We start from the raw sequence: 23,490 nt of genomic DNA on the forward strand, positions 1-23,490 counted from the left end.
CAAATCTCACTATAATCATCTATCCAATTTTGTGACCATACCTGTGACTTTCTGCTCCATTTTCCCACTCAGGAGACTATAGATGACTATAAAAATTTGGATTTTTTTTTTTCAAGGATATCAAGACTCAGCAGGATCTCCTTTTTCCATACCCTATGATAAACTTCTCCTGGAGTGCTCTGCCAACCCGCCTATCTCTCGGTTGTATCTTGGTCTGACTGAAATAAGTAAATGTAATATACACTTGGGAATGCTAGAGAAAAGGAATCAGGCAGCAAAGAAAAAGATAAGATAATGATAGTGCTGGGTTTCCTGCGATCCTACTGAGAGACTGATTTCAGCATGAAAAACAAAACCTTTTTGCTGTTTCCTTTTCTCTGAATTTGTCGAAGAGCAATCTTTATTTCACCCCAGGTTTAGCTTTGCTCCCACTACCCAGCTTTCTGCTGTTAATACCTTGCATATTTCATGGATAACACGTGAAAGGACAATGCTGGCTCACATCCAAGTAAAGGATCTCGCATTATTCCTTTTGACCGCCGTTGTCTGAGCGAGGCAGACTTACCTCAGCCAGCAGAGTGAGACAAGGGACGGTATCCTCCCTGTCGTCAATCCAAGCCTGTTAAATGTACTTTTGTGAGCAGTTGTAAAAAAGGAAAAGAAACAAAAGTATCCTTCAACAGCCTCTGCTCTGCCCAGCTGCTTTGGTGAAAGGCTTCTTTCATAGAAGGAGAAAGAAATTTTCAGCAAAAGGCGAGAGTTCGCTGGTGCTGGCAGAGGTTGTGCCCTGTGCAAGCTCACAGAACGCAGTCCAACCTCTCCCTCCCTCTCCCCCCTCTCTCTTTTTTTTAAACATATGTGCTTTCTATGGACACTTTAATCAAACTCCAGATGGGTTGTTTCAATCTGGGGATTTGCGCTGCTCAAGAGATAACAATCCTTTGTGCTAGCCTAGGTAGCAAGTGTGTTTGTGATAGCTGGAGCTGATACCAGGAGATGTCCAGGTGGTCTTATTTAACAGGGGGTATTAGCGATACTGCCATTGTCCAGGAAATCAGATAAAACTGCAGTCCAGGTGTTACCCTACACCGTGTTTGTGTAATGACATTGCCAACTGCCGATTGCAGCCTACGTTAAAATAGAGACCAAACACTGCAGAAGGGACAATCCTGGGTGATATTTTCTGGTACAAGCTCACCATCATCCCCAGACTTCCCGGTGTGCACCATTTAAAGCGCAAAATTTAATCTGAACGTAAAGTAGAACAATAGTGAGCATGCACCCCTTGCTCACACTGAATACAACTTTACTTTGATGCATGCCTGTTCCTGGCATGTGCTTGGATTTCCTAAATTAAGGCATTTCCTCTAAACTGTAGCATATCCTCTGCCATACCACAAAGTGTACTGATGAAAATGCTTGGGGAGGGGGTGAGGGGGGAGGAGGGACAATTTTTAGAAGTAAGCTGGCCAGGACAATTCAGTATTCTGCCAAAGGTAATTAGATGAGAGGGTGAATAACGAAGATGACTTACGAACCTGAGAGAGAAAATGGTCTGGGAAGTGCTAACTTGGACTATAATGAATAGAACAGAACAGAACAGAACAGAACAGAACAGAACAGAACAGAATAGTTCAGTTTAAAGGCACCATCAAAGATCATCTGGTCCAACTGCCCCATCTCAGGTGACAACACTTACAGTTGTTCTGGAACTGCACGCTGCCTAGCACAGTGATATACCACACTGGGGAAGGGATTTGCCACAGGTTGTCACTAGACAAGCACATAACAATCAAGAGCGAAGTGACTGTTTATGGCTTGAGGAAGGAAATGAGGTCCTCAGCTGTTTATACACATACGATTTCGCTTCCAGGAACATGGCATTTAGTAGGAAACATAAATTCCATCCAGCCTCAGAGGTGCGTGAGACTTTCGTCTAGACTTCAGGTAGAGTGATCTGTCTGTGTAGGGCCATATTTCTCAAAGTGGTATTTTTCAGGATGGGATCCGCCACTTGTAGTTTGTCCCAGAGATTTCAACAGTGTGGAAGCTCATGCCTCCTTGTAATTGTGGCAGGTGACACCCGTAGTGCTGAGAAGCCACTGTAGTTTCTTTGTAATTGATTTTACAGATAAGATCTAAACTTAGCTACAGAACACGGTGAAAAAAAAGCCTGGTTAGAAAGAAGAGGGACTCAAGAGCTTAGCCCCCAGCTATCTGAGAAGAGGCTGGCTCATCACAGAGAGATCCCCAGCTGCACTTCTAGGCTGTAAATTAAACAAACAGTATTTCCTATACACCAGACCACAGGGATGGTAGAAAGAACAGTGTGGCCTTATTGCTGTTATTTCCTTTGGTTTCAATCTCTGTCCTCTGTCCCCCACCTCTGTCTCAGGCTAGTGTTGCCCACTTTACCCGATTTGTTATTTATTACAATGGTTTAAAGAGAGGCAGGGGAAAAAATGCTCAGTGCAAATTATATTTTGAGCTGTTGTGCTTTGCCTCTTTGGTGGATAATAAATCTCTCTGGCAATGCTCCTCTGTATAGGATTTGTCATTAAATGCAATTAAACAAACCCTGCAGGTGTCCATGATCAGGCCTGCAGCAGCCCATTCACAACTGCAATGTTATTATCATCCTGACAACAAAACACCAGATATTTCTTGAGCTCCTCTGATCGATGCGCTTGCCTGACTTGGAACTGGAGGGAGGAGAGAAGGGGGGAACAGAATGGTTCAAATGCTCTTTAGACTTATTGATGGAAAAGTCAAGAAGCTACTCGGCAATCAGAGGGAAGGTGGAAAAAAAGAAAAAGGCTGAGGAACAGGAGGGCTGAAAGGAAAAAAAAAATAGAGAAGAGTATTTGGGAGAAAAAATATAGAAATGAGACAATGTATCTCATAATAATGTACCCAATGATTTTGTTAACAGACAAGACTAGAGTTTAGGAGACATGCAAGTGAGGTATTTTAGGTATGATTCCTCTCATGTAACTTTAGCCTGATAGCAGTTAGGCATTTTGTGTTAAGTGAGTCATGTAGGCACCCTTGTAATCAGTACAAAAATTAATCTCACCTTAAGACAGGGCTTGACTGGTAGGTTGACTTGTTGTTCAGACATATCTATCTGTCTCTGTTAACTGTAGCTGAATTTCTGTGAGCAGGTTGGATCATCTCGCCAACAAATTGCAAATCCCACCCTTAACAGCCAGAGGAATTGGCTTTTGCTGAATGCATATTCCTTTCTGTCTTCATTCACAAGGATGCATTTCCCGGTACGGCTATCAGGACTGCGTGCTACAGAGACGTTGCTAATATTTGTAGAAAGCAGATGCAACAACTTTGCACCAGAATTGATGTGTACTCTGACAATCGGGGATCAAGACAAAGTCCCGTGGTTTATTTCAGCCATCCCAGGCAGCCTGCAGAGTATGAAGGTCAGGGATTCACAGGGGACTACTTGCCATCATGTCCAGCGAGAGAGAAAATTTTGCAAACACCAGTCAAATTATTCTGCCTGAATCATTTGCGCAGCTCAACCTCAGGCTGCTCTGAGGATAAACCTCTTTCCTCTTCTGTTCTCACCCCAGGAAACCTAGTTTTGTTCAGTTGATTGCTGGGGCACATATAGAAATGCAGTGACAAGGCAGGGCTTATATTACTGTAGACTCTTTGCAAATGCATAGTAACACGGAAAGAAAGACATTTTGGGGTTGGATAAAGGGATTTAAATGAGTAGGCATAGGTAGAGCGTAAGGGATGATTGCATGCTACTACAAAACACTATTGTCAAAGCCTTTGACTAATTAGGCAAAGGTGATGCACTAAGTCTTTATAGCCTCATCTGAAATGCCAAGATTACTGGCATCAAAGATGAAGTTGAGATTATGGCAGAAAGAATTGGGATTTCTGCTCTCAATCCACAGGTCTCAGGATGACAAATTCCTTGGGCCATGCGTCTGTATCACTCTGCAGTGCTGCTCTTTGGCTCCTTGGTCACTAGGGCAGTCCAGATGTCCGTACCAAAGAATGTCCCCTTTTTCATGCTCTCCTTCTCAAACTTTGGAGGACTTCCCCCTGCCACTTTTTGTGTCTTTCTTTTCCCCATTGTTTCACCACTTAATCTGCTGGTTTGTGCCATTAGCTAACCAGTATGCAATTACCTGGTGACACAAGTCAGCACTGGTCTATTGAAGCTGGCAGAGCTGCCACTGCCACCATATCACAGATTTTGGCCTCCAAGTCTCCCCACCAAGTGACAATTCACTGGACACACCAGTGGTTCCCCAGCTGTGGTCCTCGGGCCAGGGGTAGTCTGCAAGGCTCCGTCAAAATCCACAGTTACTGTCAGTATTCATGAGAAAGCCCATTTTGCATGGTCTCACACATAGTACCTAGGAACATCTATCTGAGAATAACACTGGTTCAAAGCTTTTGGAGCCACGTGTGTATGCAAAACTGGCAGTCTTATTGATAGGCACTGCTCTAGATTCCTCCATTTCACTCAGTTTCTGCCTAGACTCTGCTCTCAGACATGTCTGCTGAAATCCAGAAACATCTCTGATTTATTCATCCCAGATGCTGTAGGATTTACACCGGGGTGACAAAGCCCACACAAAGGGATGTGCTCTATTCTAGGGAAAAAGACAGCCCAGCAGACAAGAACTGGCATGTCCCAGCTGCCAGTCTGAGGAGCCCAGTGACTGTTAATGAGTGTCACTGGGACAGATCTTCAGCTGGCGTAAATGAGCGCTAGCTGATTGTAACTCCACCAGGACTTCAGTGGAACTCTGTTGATTTACACCAGATGAGCAGCTGCTGGTCCAGGGCCCGGGCTAGCCGGGGAAAGCCCCCTGGAGTTTCCATCAGTGGGTGTGAGAGTGGGGTAGAAGCCAGCTGTATGTGTGAAGGGGTGCAGGAGAGCAGGCAGAAAGCAAATGAAGGGAAGAATGTGAAATATACATCCTATTGGATTGGCTTCTCCAACAAATATATCTTTTCTTCTTTACGCTTCCCTTCTTCCCCACCTCCAGCAGCTCCTCGCTCACACTCCCTCTCTGCTGCTCATCTCCCTTTGTGCACCTCTTACCCACACTCTCCTTTCTAAACAGGTGCAGTTGCCACTCAATAGACTTTAATTACCACTTCAAGGGCTCTCACCAGGGTCTGCTGGGAGGGTGGAGATGAATTTTCCTGAGGATTATGCGTATGTCTGAGTTCTTTTTAGTCAGATGGCGGTATTACTGTCAGGCTGTATCCTTCGAGAGATTGTTTCTTCATCTTCTCTCTGCTTGTGTTAACAAAAAACAAAACTGCTGATAAATGAAAAGAAAGCAGCCATTAGCTACATTAATTATCAGGGCAGCAAATTGGTCTAGAGAAAAATACTCTGAACAATTTTAAATAACGGGAGTCTAAGCTGGACTTCTAAAACATTATTTCTGCTTGCAAATTAAAGGCCTAATGTTCAGAGGTAGGGAGCTCAGCATCTCCAAAGATTTCTGTGGGAGTCTGGGGTCTAAAAATACAAGTTGTTTTTAACCACTTTACCTTCTTTTTTGCTCTGTGCTCTTCCCATCATATCTCACTGGAGAAATGCACTGTTAATGCATTCTGCTGGTACCCCGAGGGATTCCTCCAGACTGAACATGTCAGTTGATTTCTGTCTTCAGCATAGTTTCCCTATGATGGAGAGTTATTCCCAATGTTTAGCTAGTAAAATAACATTATTTTTACTATTAAGATCCCCTGCAAAAGGCAATCCTGGAGAATGCAGAGCAGAAGCTTATGTCTGTCAGCTGTGCTTGAAATTGTTTGCATAGTATTGAGCATGCACTTGTGTTAAATGCAGATGCACACATCAAGTATATACATGGTTATATGTTCTGGTACATGCACCACTGGAAGAGATAGTAACTGCAAACATAACAGCACCTTTTGGGGTTGGGAAGGTTTCCAAATATTTCAAAACAATTTTGCTTTTGCTCAGTATCAACATTTTTAACATTTTCTTAAAATGAGAAGCAGAAAAGGGATTGTTTTATAGCAAATTAAGCAACATTTTCTTCTGCCAGAATTTGTTTTCCTAAACAAGCAACTGGGCAAACTGAGGAAATACTTAGAGTAACCAAATCTGCATCATTGTGTACGTGTTTTCCATGAAACATTTTGCCTAGGTCTGGAAGAATGTAGTTTTTTGCTAGGAATTAAGAGAAACTGCGTTATCTGTAAAAAAACAAAGCTCAGAGGATCGGCCACGCTGGTAGGAACCTGTGCGCTGTGGCCCGTGGAGCTGGGTCTTGCCCAGCCAGAAGCCAGCCCCTGGCAATTGCACGCACGCAGCATTTGAGCTGCTGTTTGGCACTCGCTTCTCTACAGGTCCCCGTGCAAGCACCAGTGTCCGTGCCAAGGGGCAATCCTGTGCAGCGCTCTGCCTTAACTGCGCATGTGGGGTACTGAGCCCTTCTGAGTTCCTGCCGCCGAGCCAGCTTGTATTTCTGGGTGTCACCCAGGCGCTTCTTGTCCCTTGGGCGTTACTAACCTTGCAGTGAGACTCAGGCACTCATCTGAGGTTTTTACGTGTAGTCGTCACCCAACTGGTATTTGTTTCCCATCCAGCACAGTCTGCCCCTGTGCGCTGCTGTCTGCTCTCAGCTTTGGGCTTGTGTTGGTACCTGTAGTACATAGTGAAGAGATGAAGGAAGGACAGATGGACAGCACTGATGGGAATATGCTAGTGAAAAAGCAGAGTAAACATAATTGCACCTCTGTACTAAGATACCCCTTTGGTCTCAGTTTTGGGATGTTTTTTTCCTCCTTCCTTAGGCTCTGAGTGCACCCACGACCTAATGAAGTAACAAGGTGCGTGACACCAGGGACTCACTCCAGGACAATGCTGCCCGTTGGTACAGGGCCAGTGGTGGTACAAGGAAGAGGAATAGTGAGGTGCCTACAGGGGAATTCTCCCTGTGTGAGCACATCTACGCCACCGTCTCTGGACTTTCTTCTCACTCAGGGGGGGATCCATTCCCCTTGTCGCCATCAGGAATCCTGCAGTCCCTCCCTCTCCTATTCCTGCCCTGCCTGGCCTCTGGAGAGCTGCCAGCCCTCCCGATGCCTGGAGGCATTCTCATTTTCCCCTGATCATCTCAGGTTTTGTCCTTCCTTCTATTTCCCACTGTAGCTTTTTCTTTCACCTTCTAGAATTTAAAAATTCTTCCGCCTTCCCCATCTCTCCCCTCCCCGCTTCCTTTTCTTGCACATTTTGCTTTCCAGGTCTATCTCCCACATGTTCTTCTGCCATTGATGTGGGGCTAGGATGCACATTGATCACAGCCATCTCAAACCCATCTCTCTCTTTTCCCAAAGAGCCAATGAAAATGTCACCCATGAGATAATCATCATGTAGCTCACGTCCCTTAATTGCTCTCAAAGTACACATCCAGACTGCAGAGCCTCTTTGAAAGGCAGGTTCTGGCCTTTGGCACATTATTGACAGGCTGTTGATAGGCCCCTTTGTTGAGGAGCAATTTTGTCCCTTTTGCAGTACAATTTTTTGTGTTTTTTTTTCCTTTTTTTTTTTTTTTAAGACAGCTCTTTCAGAAAGAGTAGATTTTAAAAACAGAGCTGAGCTTCAAATGAACAGACTTATTCCTGAGAAACGGTGACATACGTGTGAGATGAGAGCTACTGGCATGTTACATGCAGGACTCCATACAAGAAATCAAAGCTAAAATGACTGATAGCCTCCTCCCAAGTTGCTTATTATTCCTTTCCCTCCTAGACCTGGTAATTAGGTGTTTACTTGCAGTGTATTACTAAATCATTAAATGTCCTGTGTGTTCCACTATATGGTCCCTGGCAAACAAGAGAAAGTTGACACTCAAGCTGTGTGGCAACTCATTTGTATCTATTAGTGATAATTCTTTTGTTTATTTAATACCTGCTGATTAAAATGGACTAAGATTTCCTCATCACAGCAGCCCTTCGCTGCCTTAAAAGCTGCATAGGTCTGGGGCAATTGCTTGTGTGCCTGCTAAAAAGGAACACTTGAGAGCAGAACAAAGCACACTTGCTCCCCCATTACTGTCATGGGTAGGGATCTTCCCTTAGCAGTGCAGAGTCTGTGACACGTGGCTCAGCAATCCTCCCGTCGGGCACTGGATGCCCGTCGTACCCACATGCTAAAACCACCTCGTTAATAGGAATTTATTTTAACATGTCCTGTGTAAGCTGGGGTCCCACCGTGGTAGGCACTGCATGTAAATCTTGAGTTAACCCCGCTGAAGCCTTTGGCACGGCTGTGCTCCCGAGCTCCAGGCTCTCTCTAACTAGACTTTCACCTAAAGCTAACAGCAAAATCTCCAGGCTATATGCAACTAAAAACCAATCCTGCAAGAAATGAAATTCTTTCCTCTCTGAAACAATGTCCTCCGGAATGATTTTGCTGTTAATGAACCCCAACTGAGCTGCTGTATTTTGGAGCCACTGGTGTGCATTTTAACAAGGAGCTCTCTGTGTGTGGATGTGCATCAACATAGCCAGCCCCCATAATGGAAGTCTGTTCAGCATCCTAAGTCCCGCATTAGGCTGTGCCCGTAGGAGCCCTGGGAAGTTCCACTGAGACTGCCTGAAGGTAATCATCTCTCCCTGCCTCCTGGCTGTCCCTAACCAAGTGCTCCGCTTGCATCTATTCTAGGAAACAGCTCTGGAGATTATAAAGTTTAGACCCTAATGCATTCACTAGCAACAAGGGGAGAGAAATGCTGTTTGATTATAGATGAAAAGGAAAAATGCAAGGGGCTTTGGTGTTCAGAAAAATTTCCAGCATGCTGTGATTTGGTTGTTGAACCCTGTAAGGGACTGAAAGCCCTTGAACTTCATTGTTTTCTCTGAGTCAGTACAGCCAAACCATAAGCAACACTTGAAAAACATAGTCCATCTAGAATTTATCATAGAATCCTTCACGATTGAAATAATACATCCTTCATGATTAAAATGATGAGTACTTCCCATTATAGAAACTTATTTCATGCATTACATCCACTTAAATAATTTTTGGTTTGTTTGTTAAACAAAGCCACATCACAGTAAGTAGAACATGCATTTAGATCGGTACGTGTGATACAGAATGGAGCCCATTCTGTCAAAATTCAGGAAAATGAGTTGTGTCAAACCAGTTCCCTCACTGATAGGCCAGCAGAAGAATATAATGCCTGTTTTCTAGGAAAAAAAAAAAAAAAGGCTAATTTATTTTTTAAAGTTGTGGATTCATTAATTGTTATCTGTTGTTTTGTTCCACCTACCTGTGTTGCACTTTATCAGGTTATGTAAAGCTGCAGATACCTCTCTTGCCAAATACACCTTCGTCAGCAAGTCGTGAGAACTGTGCTAAAATAAAATGTTGGCTGGATTAGACGGAGTGGATTAGAAAGATGAGAAATATAAGCTAGGAGAAAATAAGACAATAAATAGATCTGGCAGGGTATACGGAAAATCCTCCTCTCAGGACAAACACGACAAGATAATAACCTTTTTCTTTTCTCTAGTTCCATTTGCTCTCGGATCTCTAGAGCTTCATGAATATCACTTAATTTGGTCTTCTGGTACGCCTATAAAATGAGTATCAAAATGTCCATTTTTACAGGATAAAACAAAAAAAAAGAGGCAAGGTACATTATTTAGGAATAGGTTTAAGTTTAAAATTAGCATTGCAAAAATCAGTCAAACTCTTCTCTTTGTTGGGTTGGCTCCTAGCAATCACTGTGCTCAGGGCCGGGTGGTGCACTGACGACAAGCTGGTAAATCAGAGCGCTACGGCCACGTTTTCACAGCTCCCACACTGGTTGCACAGCCAGGCCAGAAAAGGAGCGGGTCTTGCACTCTCCTCCTGCCCTCCCCAGTCCTTCAGAGCGCCCAGCACCAGCTGGGGACCGGGACCACACTCAGGCGATGTCCAGAGCTCGCTGCAGCTGCTGTGGCTGCCCGGCTCTTGCTCCCCTACTACCTTGGGGTCTGGAGGGCAGGCGTTGCACCTGACAAGGTTAGCAGAAGGCAAGGGGGTCAGGGTGACTTTCCTTCTGTCCCCGGTGATTTCAGAGTATTTGTTCCATAGATTATTTCCGAGCAAGTCTAAACAACCTATATGAGCAGCTGCTAAGCTCTTCAGACACGCATTTCGATGACGGCACCTTCTGAATTCAGAGAAGACTCTTCTGAACTATCCTGGTCTCTCCTTGCTCAGGAGAAATTCTCACTGCCTCTGCTAGGTTCAGGCTGCAGCCTGCAAAGCCCTGAGACCTTCTCTGAACCCTTTGCCTTCCAGATGGCAACGTCTTAACTGAGTGGGAGGTGTCCTAATTAAAGTCTTTTATTGTGCATTGATTTCTCCAGGTACGTTGTACCAACAACTCGGAGCAGCAGAGTATTTGCCTGGACAGAATTACAAACCGCAACATTAATAATTTGTTAAGTTTTACTGAAAAGATTTGCTGTTTTTCTTCCCAGGAACTGTGCAATTTTCTGTGCACAGGAGAAACGCTCCTTTCTACTTCAATGGCAGGGTGCATTGTCATCTTGCAGGAGCAGGTACTGACTATTGCTTCTGATTTGGGGGGCTTGAATCCATGCAATTTTCATCTGGGCTGGATTCTCGTAGGTGGACTGTTCATCATGACTCTGGATTTTCAAAAGAAATTAGCAATTTTGGATCCCTTATATTTGTGTTTGAGACACTTTGAAAAGGGAACAATTGCCAGAGAGCCAGGTGCTTAGCAGTCCCTGCAAGTCAGGACTAATTGGGATATGGCATGCTGGGCACCTGAAAACATTAAATGCTTTTGAAAATCTGGGGGGGAGTTTCTGTTTCTGGACGTGACCTGGGAAGACTGTACAGGCTTAACTTATGCAGAATAAAAAGGAGATCTTTGCATACGTTATAGAAATATCTTTGAATCCTCAGTTCAGCCAAGTGCTTAACTTTAGACGTATTTGATTCCTGTGGGAGTTAAGTGCTGAGATTTCTGCAAGTGCATTTGTATTTTCCTGATATTGTGTAAGTTACTGTAGGTTTGTTTTATGAAAATCCCTGAGTCAGTCTCCACATTAAAATCAAATAAAAAGCAAGATTCTCCCCTCCATCCCGAGGTGTGATGCTGTGGGGGACATACAAGACTTTGCTGGCTTGCTCATCCATTCAGGTGCAGAGCCACAGACTGTACCATGAAAAGCCTATTCTTTGCAATTTGTAAAAAAAACCCGAAGCCTGAGTCACGGACTGTGTTAAGTGCTGAACAAACACAGAACAAAATGTCCATGCCCCAGAGAGATTATGGTCTCATGGAGCCGGGCCGCTCACCGTGGTGATGTATCAGGAGGGCTCGAATTAACGCCAGATTCCGCACGGCTGCCAACACGCGCTTGAAAAGCAACCAAATAATCGTGCAAACAAAACCCACCCAACCCTTCCCCTTGTCAATCACCATCCCAATTAACAGCCCCTGTGTGATAACACGTGTTAGAGCCCCCCCTGGCAGCTCGGAGGCTGCTGAAGGCAAAATCTTGGTACTGGCCCTTCTCTTGGCTGCTACGCACACCCAGCTGTTTGTAAGCAGGGTAAAACTAAAACCTCCACGCTCATCGTACGCCAGGAAGGGGGCCACACTCATCGTACACCAGGCCATATCTCACAATCGAAACTCGCAGGAGCCATCTGGTCTCTGCAAACAAGGGCTACTGGAGTGAGGGTGTGAGTGTGCAATGACTGGAGAATGTGAATGGCCCTATTCATGCAAGTAGTGTAACAAGCTAAGCTACCGACGTGCTTAAGGCTCTGCTGAGTCAAAGAAAAAGTGCGGCAGGGAGGGATGTTTTGGGGGTTTGTTTTTTCCTTTTGCAGGGCCAAGCCTACAGCTACGGGATGGAGCTGCTTCTAAGCCCTGGGCTGGAAGCTCCCTGTTCATGCAGGAGCCAGGGTAATGCATGCTCGGTCCTGGTTTGGCAGCAGTGAACTATGGCTGGGAGCTGCAGAGGTGCTGGGAGGGCGAGTCCTTTGAATCTCAGCGGATGCTGAAGACTCCAGATATCCCGAGCAGCCTTAGGATACTCAAACACAAATACCAATATTGAATACTGCATTAACCATTCCTTAGCATTTTTTTCCTTTCCTTATACTATTTCTAGGCTTTAACGTAGGCAATTTTATAAATTAAAAGTCCCAGCACCTATTCTACTAAGGCCAAGCTTTACAAAGGTATTTCAGTGTCTAAAGACAGCTCCTTTTGTTAAAAGTTACCAATGAATTTGGTCCCATTCCAACTTATTTTCAGGTGAGGTGTGTGCCTAACTTATTTTACACATCCCAACAGGACCCTAGTGCCTGTTCTGAACTCATTCAGTTTCAAAGAGGTGCTAAACAGCGACAGACTTGGAGGCCCCACAACAACCAGAACGCTCTTTGGGGGAAGAGCTGCCTTTACAAAACGCATACAGCAATTTTATCACCCACTTCTCAACTCTTCTCTGCTTTATGCTCTTATATTGACCTTCGGGTAGTTCCACAAGAGGTTTATTTCTTTTGCTTCCCTAGTAATGGATAGCTTTGGTGGGGTCTGAATTTAGCATCCTTTAGTATCAAAGAAAACTCCCATTGATTCCAGTGAGCAGAAAAGCCAAATACTTTGCTCAGAGTTGTTCCTTAAGATCTCCTTCCAGTCCCGACCCAGTGACATACTTCAGTCCTGCTGAAGTGTTTGCTGAACTGGGGTGGGTGCAGGTGCTCAAAGCGAAGCGGGCGCTTAAAGGCTTGGTTGAGCCAGGCCCCTGCCTCCTCTCGTCCCCTGGTGATGAGCGGGGTGGGTAGGACCATGCGTGTGTCGCAGTGCAGTAGTGGACCATGGCGCACGCTGACACGCGCACCTAGTGCGCATGAATGCAGGTGTTTGAACGAGCCTGGATGTAAAATTGCGTGTGAGTGCAGGTGCCTGGAGCAGGCAAAGTGCCCAGGTCTGCGTGCCAAGTTCAGGTGGCTGGGGCTGAACAAAGCTCTGCCAAAGAGAGAAGATCCTACGCGTGTTTATCCAGGCGCGAAAGCTGTTGCAGATCTCGCGTCTGAAATCCGCTCTCTTTCTCCTGCTGAGATTCCCAAGCACCTCCCAGTCTCCCAGCTACTCACAGCCCGAAACCCTACCAGATGCCATGATTGCAGTGGAAAAGCAGCTCATTACTGGAGTGGCAGGCGACGCACAGACAAATATTTGTGCAAGGCATACAGAGCCCAGAGAGTGGAACACATTGTCTTTTTGATGGAAGGAGGAAAGGGGAAGGAGGTCTTTGCCTGTAGCAAAATTACATAACAAAATGAAACAACAAAAAAAACCACCACCCTATGCAGTGTTTGTTACTAGTGAAACCTAAAATGTTCCCTTCTTAGCAGGCAGTGGTGTAACCTCATGCCACATTGATTTCCAGTTTACAAATTTTGCTAAATTCTTTAAGGATTGGGAATTAAGTTCAGATCTTACCCTAAATTCTTTGTTCTTCAAAGATCTCTGTGTGTAAGGATCCCTCAGAAAAGAGACAGGTTTTGATCCTTCTATGAGATGCGTTTGTTTTGAGATCTACAGAAAATTGTTAGTAAAGAAAGGTTACAAAATATGCCCCAAACAAACTGAACTGTGACTTGGATTAAGCGATACGCTCTGCACAATGCAAAATGTAGTTAACTTTGAGGATAACCATCTGTCCTAACATTTTTATAATAAATATTAGATCTGATTAGGCAATATTTTAGAATACAGAGATAAACCCCCCAAAGCAGGAAAATGTATCTGGTGCAATATAATTTTCTGGCTTCTCCTCAAGTTCTTTCGCATGCCTGTGTTGAGGCAGGAGATAAAGGACATGGTTTCTGGTCCTTATTTTACAGGTAAACTTCAAAGGAAAAAGATGTTATGTGTAAGAGAGAGGACACGGCAACAACCAGACCCCAGTATGATGTTGCATCGAAGAAAGATCACAAATTGAGTCACTGTGCGGACACAGAACTGATAGAAGATGCTAAAAGATTTACAGACAGATAACAGATATTTCTCCATTCAAAATCCATAGGCAAGCATTTCCACCATTAGTTTGCTCAAAGTACACAATGTGTATCTCTGAATGCTCTCTGTATATTCAAGGCCTTAAATGAAATATCAACTTTCAAGTGTTTTTTTTTTTTTTTCCTGCAAAAATATTTATTTCAGAAACAGCAAATAGGATTTCCCTTAAAATGGAGAACAGCTTGTTTCCTCGTCCTCTCAGAGACCAACGTTACTGAAGAAAAATACAGATATAAAGACAGGAGGTAGGGGAGTCTGAACCTTGGATTATTTTGCCTTATTGAGCCTGTTAGGGCAAAGTATTTAAACATCTGTTTAACAGGGCTGTGTATTTTCAATGACTAGGGATTCATTTAGTGAATAGTCTCAGCTTCCAAAAAGGGAGATAAAATAAATGCTTCATTTGACAATGGCGATATGCAATGCTTTGTTCCCAAAGTGCTCGAGCACTCTACTTACAACATTTTTCTCTTTTTTATTTTCTAAATGACACCTGTGGTGTCACCTCAACAAGAAAAAGTGGTGGTTTTTTTTTTTTTAGTTTGTTCAAATTTCTTCGTTGAGTCAGAGTTAAATATTTTAACAATTTAAAATATAATTTTAATCTTGTCAAAAATTAAAAAGAAAAGCATCCTTTAATTTTATCCCACTATTTTTTGGGGGTGGGGATGTTAAGCACTTTGTGAAAAAAAAAAAAAATCCACAATAATATAACCACTGAGCACTTAAAACATGATCTTTCAATGGACCCCCAGTGTATTAAAGTGAGGCATATCTTGAGTATTCAGCTAGAATAAACAATTGAGGGAAAATATTTTTAAATAACTCCTCATTAATGAATTTCCTCCCAGCAGCATCTCGGCGAAATATCCTATTCCTCTAACCAACCAGAGGATTCTACGAGCAACTTTACGAGTGAACTACCAGGCAGCCACATTCTCAAAACAAGCATTTTGAGTTTTTCAACATAAAGATTCGATACTGGGGCAGGGGGGAGCGTAGATGCCATTTGTGCCCGTGTAGCCATTCGGGGCCTCCTGGATTATTTCAGTCCCTGCTCTACCCCAGCCCCGGGGCTGTGAGCGCCTTACCTGGGGCGGTCGGGGCGACCGGGGGAAATGCAGCTGTGGCTCCTCCAACCCCCCTTTATCCCCCTGGCTTTCGGTCAGCCCCCAACTTCTCTGGCTGCAGCCTGCCTCCCAAAATGCCCCTTCTCAATGCAGCTTCAGCCTCGCCTTGCGTGTCCTTCCCCCCCCCCCAACTGCCACCACTTGCTATTGTCCCCACTGGGACCAGACTCAACCGGTACCACATCAGGTGCTGGAGCTGGGAGCTTGGAGATGGGAGCTGGGATCTGGGAGCTCAGAGCTGGGATCTGGGAGCTCAGAGCTTGGAGCTTGGAGCTCGGAGCTGGGATCTGGGAGCTCGGAGCTGGGATCTGGGAGCTCAGAGCTTGGAGCTTGGAGCTCGGAGCTGGGATCTGGGAGCTCAGAGCTGGGATCTGGGAGCTCAGAGCTTGGAGCTTGGAGCTCGGAGCTGGGATCTGGGAGCTCAGAGCTGGGATCTGGGAGCTCAGAGCTTGGAGCTCAGAGCTGGGATCTGGGAGCTGGGATCTTGGAGCTTGGAGCTGGGAGCTCGGAGCTGGGATCTGGGAGCTCGGAGAGCAAAGCTTGGAGCTGAGAGCTGGGATCTTGGAGCTGGGAGCTTGGAGCCGGGATCTGGGAGCCGGGCCCTGTCCGTGGTGCTGATCCGCAGCTCCCCGGGCAGGGACAGCCCAGCCCCGCTCCCCGCTCTCCTCTTCCCCGACTGCCCCCAGGGGCAAGGGCAGGGGGAAGCCGGCCCCGGACACTCGCAGACCCGCAGCCTGCCCCCCCTGCAGCCCCCACCACCCTCAGCCCGCCCCCCCGCAGCCCCCAGGAGCCCGGCCCCGTCCCCCCAGCCGAACCCCCGGCGGCGGAGCGGTGCAGCCGGCCGGCAGAGGTGGGACCGGCTCCCCGGGCCGGGGGTCCCCTCGCCTCCCCCCAGGCACCTGCAGCATCCCCGGCTCTGCCCAGCCCTCTCCGCCCTCGGCCGAGCCTTCCTCCGCACCCCTGCCGGAGCTCACCTGTCCCTGGGTCACCTTTGCGAGCTCAGGGGCCGGGAAAGCTGCCCTGCCTCTGCCTCGGGGCTTTTATGGGCCCCCGGGGGGGCGGCGGGAGGAGCACCCGGGCGGGGACTCTTCGCTTTGGCCAACGGGAGGCTGCTTTTCCTTGCGAGCGCACAGATTGCACGGATTACATCATGGAGAGCTGCCTGAGCTTCAGCGTAAGAGTCTCCTCCTCGCGTCAAGGCGGGTCGGGGGAGCGACGGCAGAGAGCAACAGGTCTGTCCGTCAGGGGGGAGACACCCGGGCCCCTCGGAAATAGGGCAGCGGTGGGCAACAGGGCTGAGAAGCTGTCCCTGGGCGAGGCTTTGTGTACGCCCAGGCAGAAGAGCCCCCGCCGGGAGAGCCAAGGAGCGTCCTCCCGTGCTTCAGCCTGGTGAGGACCGACATGTTTTGCTTTGTGGACAAGTTGCTCGGTACCTCCCAGGACCAAACCCGCAGCAGCCCTCTTCTCTCCGTCTCACCGTAGCAGCCCTCCACCTGTGTTGCACGTACCCTCTGATCTCCCAGCCCAGTGGATTAGCCAAGTTTCGTCCCAACTTCTCGGCCTTTATCATCCTGTTCTCAGAGCTGACACAAATAACCAGCCCTCCATTTCTTCCCCGAGATTCTGAGCTGAGCTGCAACGTCAGATCCGAGTATCTAGAATCCATCTGCTTCTTTTAATGTTCCTGGTGCGAGGCCGTCAGACAGTTATTCCCTTGAGCGTGCCAAAGGACAAATCACTCGCCAGTGAGAACAAATTTATTTCCTAACCCTTCTGCCCAAGAGCACACGCATGTTTCTGACTTTGGCTGGAGGGTGTCAGCTGGCATGGATTTGTGTTGTGCCTCTTAGGTTGCAAACACACAGGTTGCAGGCATTAATTCTTCAAGGTTGCCCTAGATTGTCCTAGATAGTCAGTACATCGAGGTAAAGCTTTGTCTCCTGGTATATCTTGTACGCAGGATATATTATTACATGATACCAACGGAAAAAATAATAATTGATTGTAACATTAATTAGCTGTAAATCAAAATGGTCCAAAGATAAAGGCTTGGCCTAAGTAATACCTGAGATCCACATTCAGATCTGATTTGGGGAAACTGCTGCCTGTTGTGAATGGATGGAATGAATCTCCTGCTGTTAAGATCTGGATCTAAAAGCAGATGACATGAAGGGAGCCCATTTTTAAGTGGCATTTGTTGCTATTCAAATTACAGCTTGATTAGAATAAAGCCAAGCTCACTGTTTCCAACTCTTTTTTTTTTTTTCTGATCTTCAGTGGATTGTGGGCCAACTCCTTTGGCTGGTTTACATCAGCTGAGAATCTGACCAGCCACTGTGACATTTTTGTTGTTGCCTAAGATAAAAGATGGCTTTGAGCAGAATATACCTGTGTTCAACATGAATCGGTGAATACCCTGGCAGGCTCAAACATCGGTCTCTTGAAGGAGGAGATGGAGACTGAGCACTACCCAATGACCTTGCAATGCATTAGTCACAGCATGAAGAATGTAGACTGGTATACGGGTAAAAGAAGATGTTGCAGCCTTACTAGTGCCTGGCCTTGAACACGTGTCTGTGAGAGATTTTTCGCTCAGGAGCCAAATCTGGAAGTCTTTGCTCTGGCTTTGTCCAGGCAAAGCAAGCAGGAGTTCAGGGAAAATGTGAAAAGGATGCTAGGTGGAATTGTAAATGGCGTCTTATGGAAAATTCTGAGGGGTGCCTAAGTCACTCCAAAACATACATCAAAAGGACAGTGAGACTTGGCTACTTAATTTCCCTAGAAGATCCTACCGGGCAGGCAATCCAGTGCAGGGGACTGGGACCAGTGCTTACAGCTGCTCCCACTCCAGCTGGACCTCCTCATCCTTCTCTTAATTTTCCCTGTTCCCCATTTGCTCACCAGGACTCTCTCAATTCCCTTTCACTTCAGTCTGAATGTGGTAACTGCTGTTATCCCCTGGCCCAGAGCTGCAGCTACAAAAACCTCTTCTGCCTTTGGGTCTTCTGCTCCTGAATGAAATGGAGAAGGGTCCCGTGGGGGTAAAGAAAAGAGCCATGAGGAATGATGAAGAATAAACCCCCCAGCTGCCGTTCGGTGAAGAACAGCCATTTTGCAGCTGTGGTGAGCTCACAGGGAACAAGAAGCGTAGAGGCACTGCCTCTCAGCAGTAGCCTCTTCTTTCAGAGGTGTAGGGCAGGACTTTGGACTGAAGTCCTCCCTGTGCTGTCCAACCAGTCATTTAGGCCAGCGATTTCAGCGTGGCCCAGCTGAGAGCTCATAAACTTGATTTTCAAAGAGATCTGAGATGTGGACACGAGGTGTTCCTGAATCAGGCCCAAACTATCTCCAGCCCGAGATACTCCTCATTCAAAGGCTGTGTTTGAAATGTAGGGCTTATAGCAAGAAAAACCTGGAAACTCACCGCATCCATGACAGATTCTTTCTCCCTGGGCTTTTCCACCTCCCGAGGCTCCTCTGGCTCACTCATTTGCATTCTAGGTTCGTTCCAGTGGGAGAGATCGGACAGATTTTTCTCGTGGAGAAAGTCTGGGATGAACCTAGAAGCCACAACAGCAAAGGTCACCATTTTATTTAATTATTTCGAGTTGTTTTCCACCCCCTACTCGGAGCAGCCCTCGTCGCTCGGTAATTAGCGACGAAGCGAAGGGGGAGCGAGCTGGACTTTGGCCCCAGCTGACCTGATTCGTACGAGATGCCTGATTAATGCACCTTGTCACATGGCTGCTGGCAGCGACTTGTTGCTGGGCATCCAGAGGTTTCCAAGGGAACCGCTCCTTCTCCTGCCGGAGCTCCTCGGCACGCTGCGGTTCGGAGGGCCCAGGGCAGCGGGCTGGGAAGCGAAGGTGTGCGGAGAAACACCCAAAATAGACAAGCGCCCGCGCTGAATTTGGGGATGCTCCAAAGCGGGTCGGCTCTGACGAAGCCCTGCTTGAATCCCCGAGCCCCAGCACCGCCTGGGCTCAGCCCTCCCCGCTGTCCTCTCCTGCACCCCCTCCTCTGTGCATGCAGCGAGCTGCCGCGCACCTACCCCAGCCCACGCACACATCTCTCGTGCACAGTGCTCCACACGCCCCGTCAAACCGAAGCCGTGCTACAAACAAAACAACTGCTACGTGCTCACGGAGACGCATTCTCCATCCCCATGGATTTTCCTCTTCCTGCAGAGGAGCTCCAGCACACATTTGACACCCTTTTCCCTCGGTGCATTTAAAGACTCCCCTTCCTATCTCAAAGACCTTTATGGGCAGAGATGAAACACCCAGCTTTCCACCACTGGACACGCAGATGCGAGCTGCCTGTGCAAGCTGGCGCTGAGCTCCCACGTAGCCTGGTCCCATCTCCCTTCCCCAGCCTGCTGCTTCCACACGCACAGCCGCTCTTCGCACCCCCCCTACAGACACACGTCCCCACGCACACACCCTGCGCTGGTTGCAGGTGTCTCCATCTGTGCACGCACTTCTGCAGACTCACATTCACTCACTTGTTTGTAAACACTCCTGCTTGTTTGCACACAGACGGAGACACCCCCATGCACGTGCACACACGCTCACACTCGTATTTCACGCTATCTGCATGCTCACCCTGAGCACGCGGCCGTCTCAAGGTCGTTTCCCGTGCATGCACCTGCAGGGGCACAGGCAGTGACCACCAGCATGCCCTGACACCTCTGGCAGGGACTTCTGCCATCTTCCCTGTCCCTTCTCCCCTTCCTTGGAGCCGCAGTGGTTGTATCCGTGTTGTCTCACACGCCTAGCACGTGCTGTACACATGTACACAGAGCGGCAGCTCTTGGCAGTGGAATTAAAGTCTCTGGACTAACAAACGCAGTTGACTTGGCAAATAGCACTTCCCGTATTACCAGTCTTCCAAATACACTGGGCGGTCTTACAGCCGGCTGTCTTTCCTCTTCTCCCTCTCACCACGATGGCAGAAGATGGGAGGGGTGTGCATTTCTGCACCGTGTGCTCGAACGGGAACTTCCCGAGGCTCTTAATGCTGCTCCAGTTTTGTTAGCCATGGGGTAAGCATTAGCAGCAACAAGGCTCCAGAGGCTGTTAACGCTGTGCCAGGAGACCTTCCATTCAAATCCTGCATATACCTGATCCTTGGCAGCAGAAAGCCAGCTTCATTCAATTGATTTTTGTAGAGCAACGCTGATTTATCCCTGCTGACACAATGGTTTGCGTTGCTGAAGGACATAAACAGTCAGGGAAACATGTCTCAAACATGCAAAATCTTTCTCCTTTTTCCCAGGAAGGCAATGCATCCTCGCTAACTCTCCAGATCAAGACACTTTCAGGAGATGCCTGCCCTGTATCTTCTATCTCATCTTCCAGACTAGCACTTGTGCCTGCAAGAGTATAAGATACGAATGGCTTCATGTAGCAAACCACATTTACATGATGGGAAGAGAAAGATTCAAAAGGTCTGGTTCCTCTGACTCTGAACTCACTTTTAAGCCACAGCATAACCGTTGATACCAACATTTGATACAGGAGGTGTATCAGGCAGAAGAAATGTTATTTGGACTAAACTCAAAGGCTTAAGCAAGAGGAGGCATGTTCAAAACTGCGTATGAGATAGTGGAAGTCAACAACAGAAAGAGGAAGATACGATTCCGTGTAGAGATGAAAGGCTACGAATGAACAACTGCTTGAAATAGCAGGTCTCCGTGCAAGCATGCGTAAGGAATCAGACATACTTGTGTCAGGGTGAGCTGTCCCCCACCGTGTTCAAATTACGTTTGTGAGCATGCATGCTCGTGAAAGTACAAAGGTATGTTTCTGTGAAATGAACGCACTTTTAATGAGGTGTCTGCAAAAGGCACAATCAAGCAGCAGCGGAGTACGTTCGTGCCACAGTGGAAGTCTCCATCCCTCTGCCTTTATCTCTGCGTTGCATTAAACCCCATGCGCATGTACTTGAACTTGTGACATTGAGACCATGGCAAATATAATGAGGAGAAAGAGGTCATTCAGGCAAACTTGCCTGTCCTTGGTTGAGTTTGTGTTCACATCTCGAGCAACGGGCTCTCGGCTGCCGAAGCAGTTAAAAGGATAATATTGTAAAAATAAAGCCCGTGCTAACTGAGTAAACAAGAAGCTTGAGAACAGGATCTGTCAGGGGCTAGAAGAGCTTGTAAGCAGAGGTTAAAAGAAAAAAAGAAAAAAAAAAAAGTAAAAACAGCCTGAAGAGCAAACACAAGCACTGGAGGCAATATTTTCATAAGCATTAAAAGTAGGACCTATGTTCCATTTTCAGGAGTGGTTTTAACAGTTAGAAGTCAAAATCACATGGCCTTTCAATAAAATCTGGGATTCTGTGTCCCTTGGATATTTTAGATGCTGTTTTTCGACATACAAGACATCGGTGCCCCAGTGAAATTACCAGGCAGCAAGTTTAAAACAAACAAAAAGAAGTGCTTTTTCACACAGCACGTAATTAAATTTTGAAGCTCATTTGCCACAGGATATTGTGTAGACTGAAAGTATAAATAGGTTCAAAAGGTTTTAGACAAGTTTATGGAGGTTTGGTCTATCAGCGGCGATTAAACTTAATAGTCTGGATGCAACATCCAGGCAGTCCTCGCAGATTGCTGGAAGCTACAAGACTACAGCTAGGAGAAGCCGTTTTCTTTACATGCCCCATCCTCGCGCGTGGTCCTGAGCATCGTCCTGCAGCCACTGCTGGAACTGGTGCACCGGGACGGGGGCGCCTCTGCTGCGGGTCAGCCAGACCATGTTCGTCTTGCTAAACATGCTGAGAAATGTTTTAGGCTTTCAGGGGGATCTTCATAATCAGTCATTCAGGAACAGGGGTCCTTCATGGTTCTCCCCGTGTTTATTCTGCTACGGATTAGATGCTATCACTGCACAGACTCTTACAGAATTACACCTCTGTGAAACCCACCTCGTGCAGTGAATTCCAGTTAATTCAGGGTCATTTGACACTGGATTTGAACCCAGTGTCCCTTTTGCAGAGAAATTCCAGAAGAAGGTGGAGAAAACAAGGCTTTAGTTGGCACAAGAGTACATACTACTGTGTAACAAGACAGTCTAATTCAGATCCCCCTGCACCGACTAGAAGCAAATTCAGAAAACATGTGGCCATTGTGCTTTCAGCAGATATCTTCAGGCAATGCTGCTCTACACACCCTTCCCAGGAGAAAAGTACACTGGATGAGGAAAGGTGTAGAGGTAAATTCTGCTCTCCCATGCCGTGGTGTCAGCGTGGAGCATCTCCAGCTAGCAGAGAGCTGCTTAACGAGCCCAGAACTTGCTGTCCGTTAGTGAGCACCAGGATTTTACAATGCTAATCACACAGGCTGAGCAACTCCCCTGGCGTGGGTAGAATTAGCACACACTGATACTAATTCTGAACTGGCTGGAACGACCAGAGGCAAATGGCACGCACGGTCATCGTATATCTGAGAGAGGGAACAGTGAGCACCGGCCCGTTGAAGTCTGCGTGTTTCATAGCACTTCACTTCTGGCGGTGGACAATGACGCTTCCAAAGCTGTGTCTCTTTCAATATACAAAATGAAATGTCTGATCATTGTTCTTCATGCGTGACTGTACGAGTTCCTCTTACTGCGCTTCCTGGAGGCCACGCTGGTCCCATCATAACGTGCTTGCTGTGCATTGATTTATGCCCCTTCTTCTCTTTCCCTTCTTCTCTCATCCGTATTTCTTCTCTTCTGCTCTCCTCTTCCCCTCTGTCTCTGTTCTACCCTCCCTGCACCCCACTCCAACTCAAACACCCAAGGCTTTTTTTGGACGAAAATGATGAAAAATAAACCCCTTGTGAGGAGCTGCAGTATGTGCTCTGCCAGAGAGCGGTCTTATTCATTAAGGTAATGGTCTTGTATGCATTTGGGCATGTTATCAGTAACACTCCAAAGGGAAATGGACTACTTAAACCTATTATATCACTGCTTTATTCACCATGTGCTGCCATTTACCTCCTACATGACGCTGGGCTCTAATAGCACCAGTTCTGAGAAACCCTGCACATTAGCCACAAGCAGCTCATTAATCCACTGTTTTCATTCTTGCAAAAAAAAAAAATGGGCTCCAACCACATGAGAGCTCGGAGGCCGAGTACTCAGCCAAAAGCAAAACAGCTTTGTTGTGCCAGCAGCTCCAAGGTAGCCCCAAACAGAGCAGCGCTTCCTGACAGTGGGGCACACAGGGGGAGTCCTCAGGCTCGTGGGACAGGGACATGTACCGGGGAATGG

General features: G+C 46.9%; 1 protein-coding gene and 1 long non-coding RNA gene across 3 annotated transcripts; one reads left to right on the plus strand and one right to left on the minus strand.

The window, feature by feature from the left end:
- Window positions 1–627: 627 nt before the first annotated feature.
- LOC310886596 lies at window positions 628–16,339 on the minus strand. Of its 2 annotated transcripts, none has more exons than XR_014575380.1 (6): window positions 16,204–16,339; window positions 13,521–13,616; window positions 9,306–9,390; window positions 6,542–6,674; window positions 5,551–5,682; window positions 628–5,287 (listed from the first exon to the last, which is right to left on the minus strand). It is a non-coding gene; the product is annotated as an uncharacterized lncRNA (long non-coding RNA). The 2 variants fall into 2 exon arrangements; XR_014575381.1 differs by having other exon boundaries at window positions 628–5,290.
- LOC310886592 (uncharacterized protein) lies at window positions 9,539–16,395 on the plus strand (the record flags this gene model as incomplete). The annotated part of the gene is made up of 2 exons (XM_083811404.1): window positions 9,539–10,587; window positions 13,925–16,395. Exon 2 carries the CDS (start codon window positions 15,304–15,306, stop codon window positions 16,393–16,395), a length of 1,092 nt encoding a protein of 363 aa, XP_083667530.1. The 5' UTR covers window positions 9,539–10,587; window positions 13,925–15,303.
- Between the last annotated feature and the right edge of the window lie 7,095 nt (window positions 16,396–23,490).

Source organism: Anser anser, assembly GCF_964211835.1.
Source record: "Anser anser genome assembly, chromosome: 25".
Taxonomy (NCBI): Eukaryota; Metazoa; Chordata; class Aves; order Anseriformes; family Anatidae; genus Anser; species Anser anser.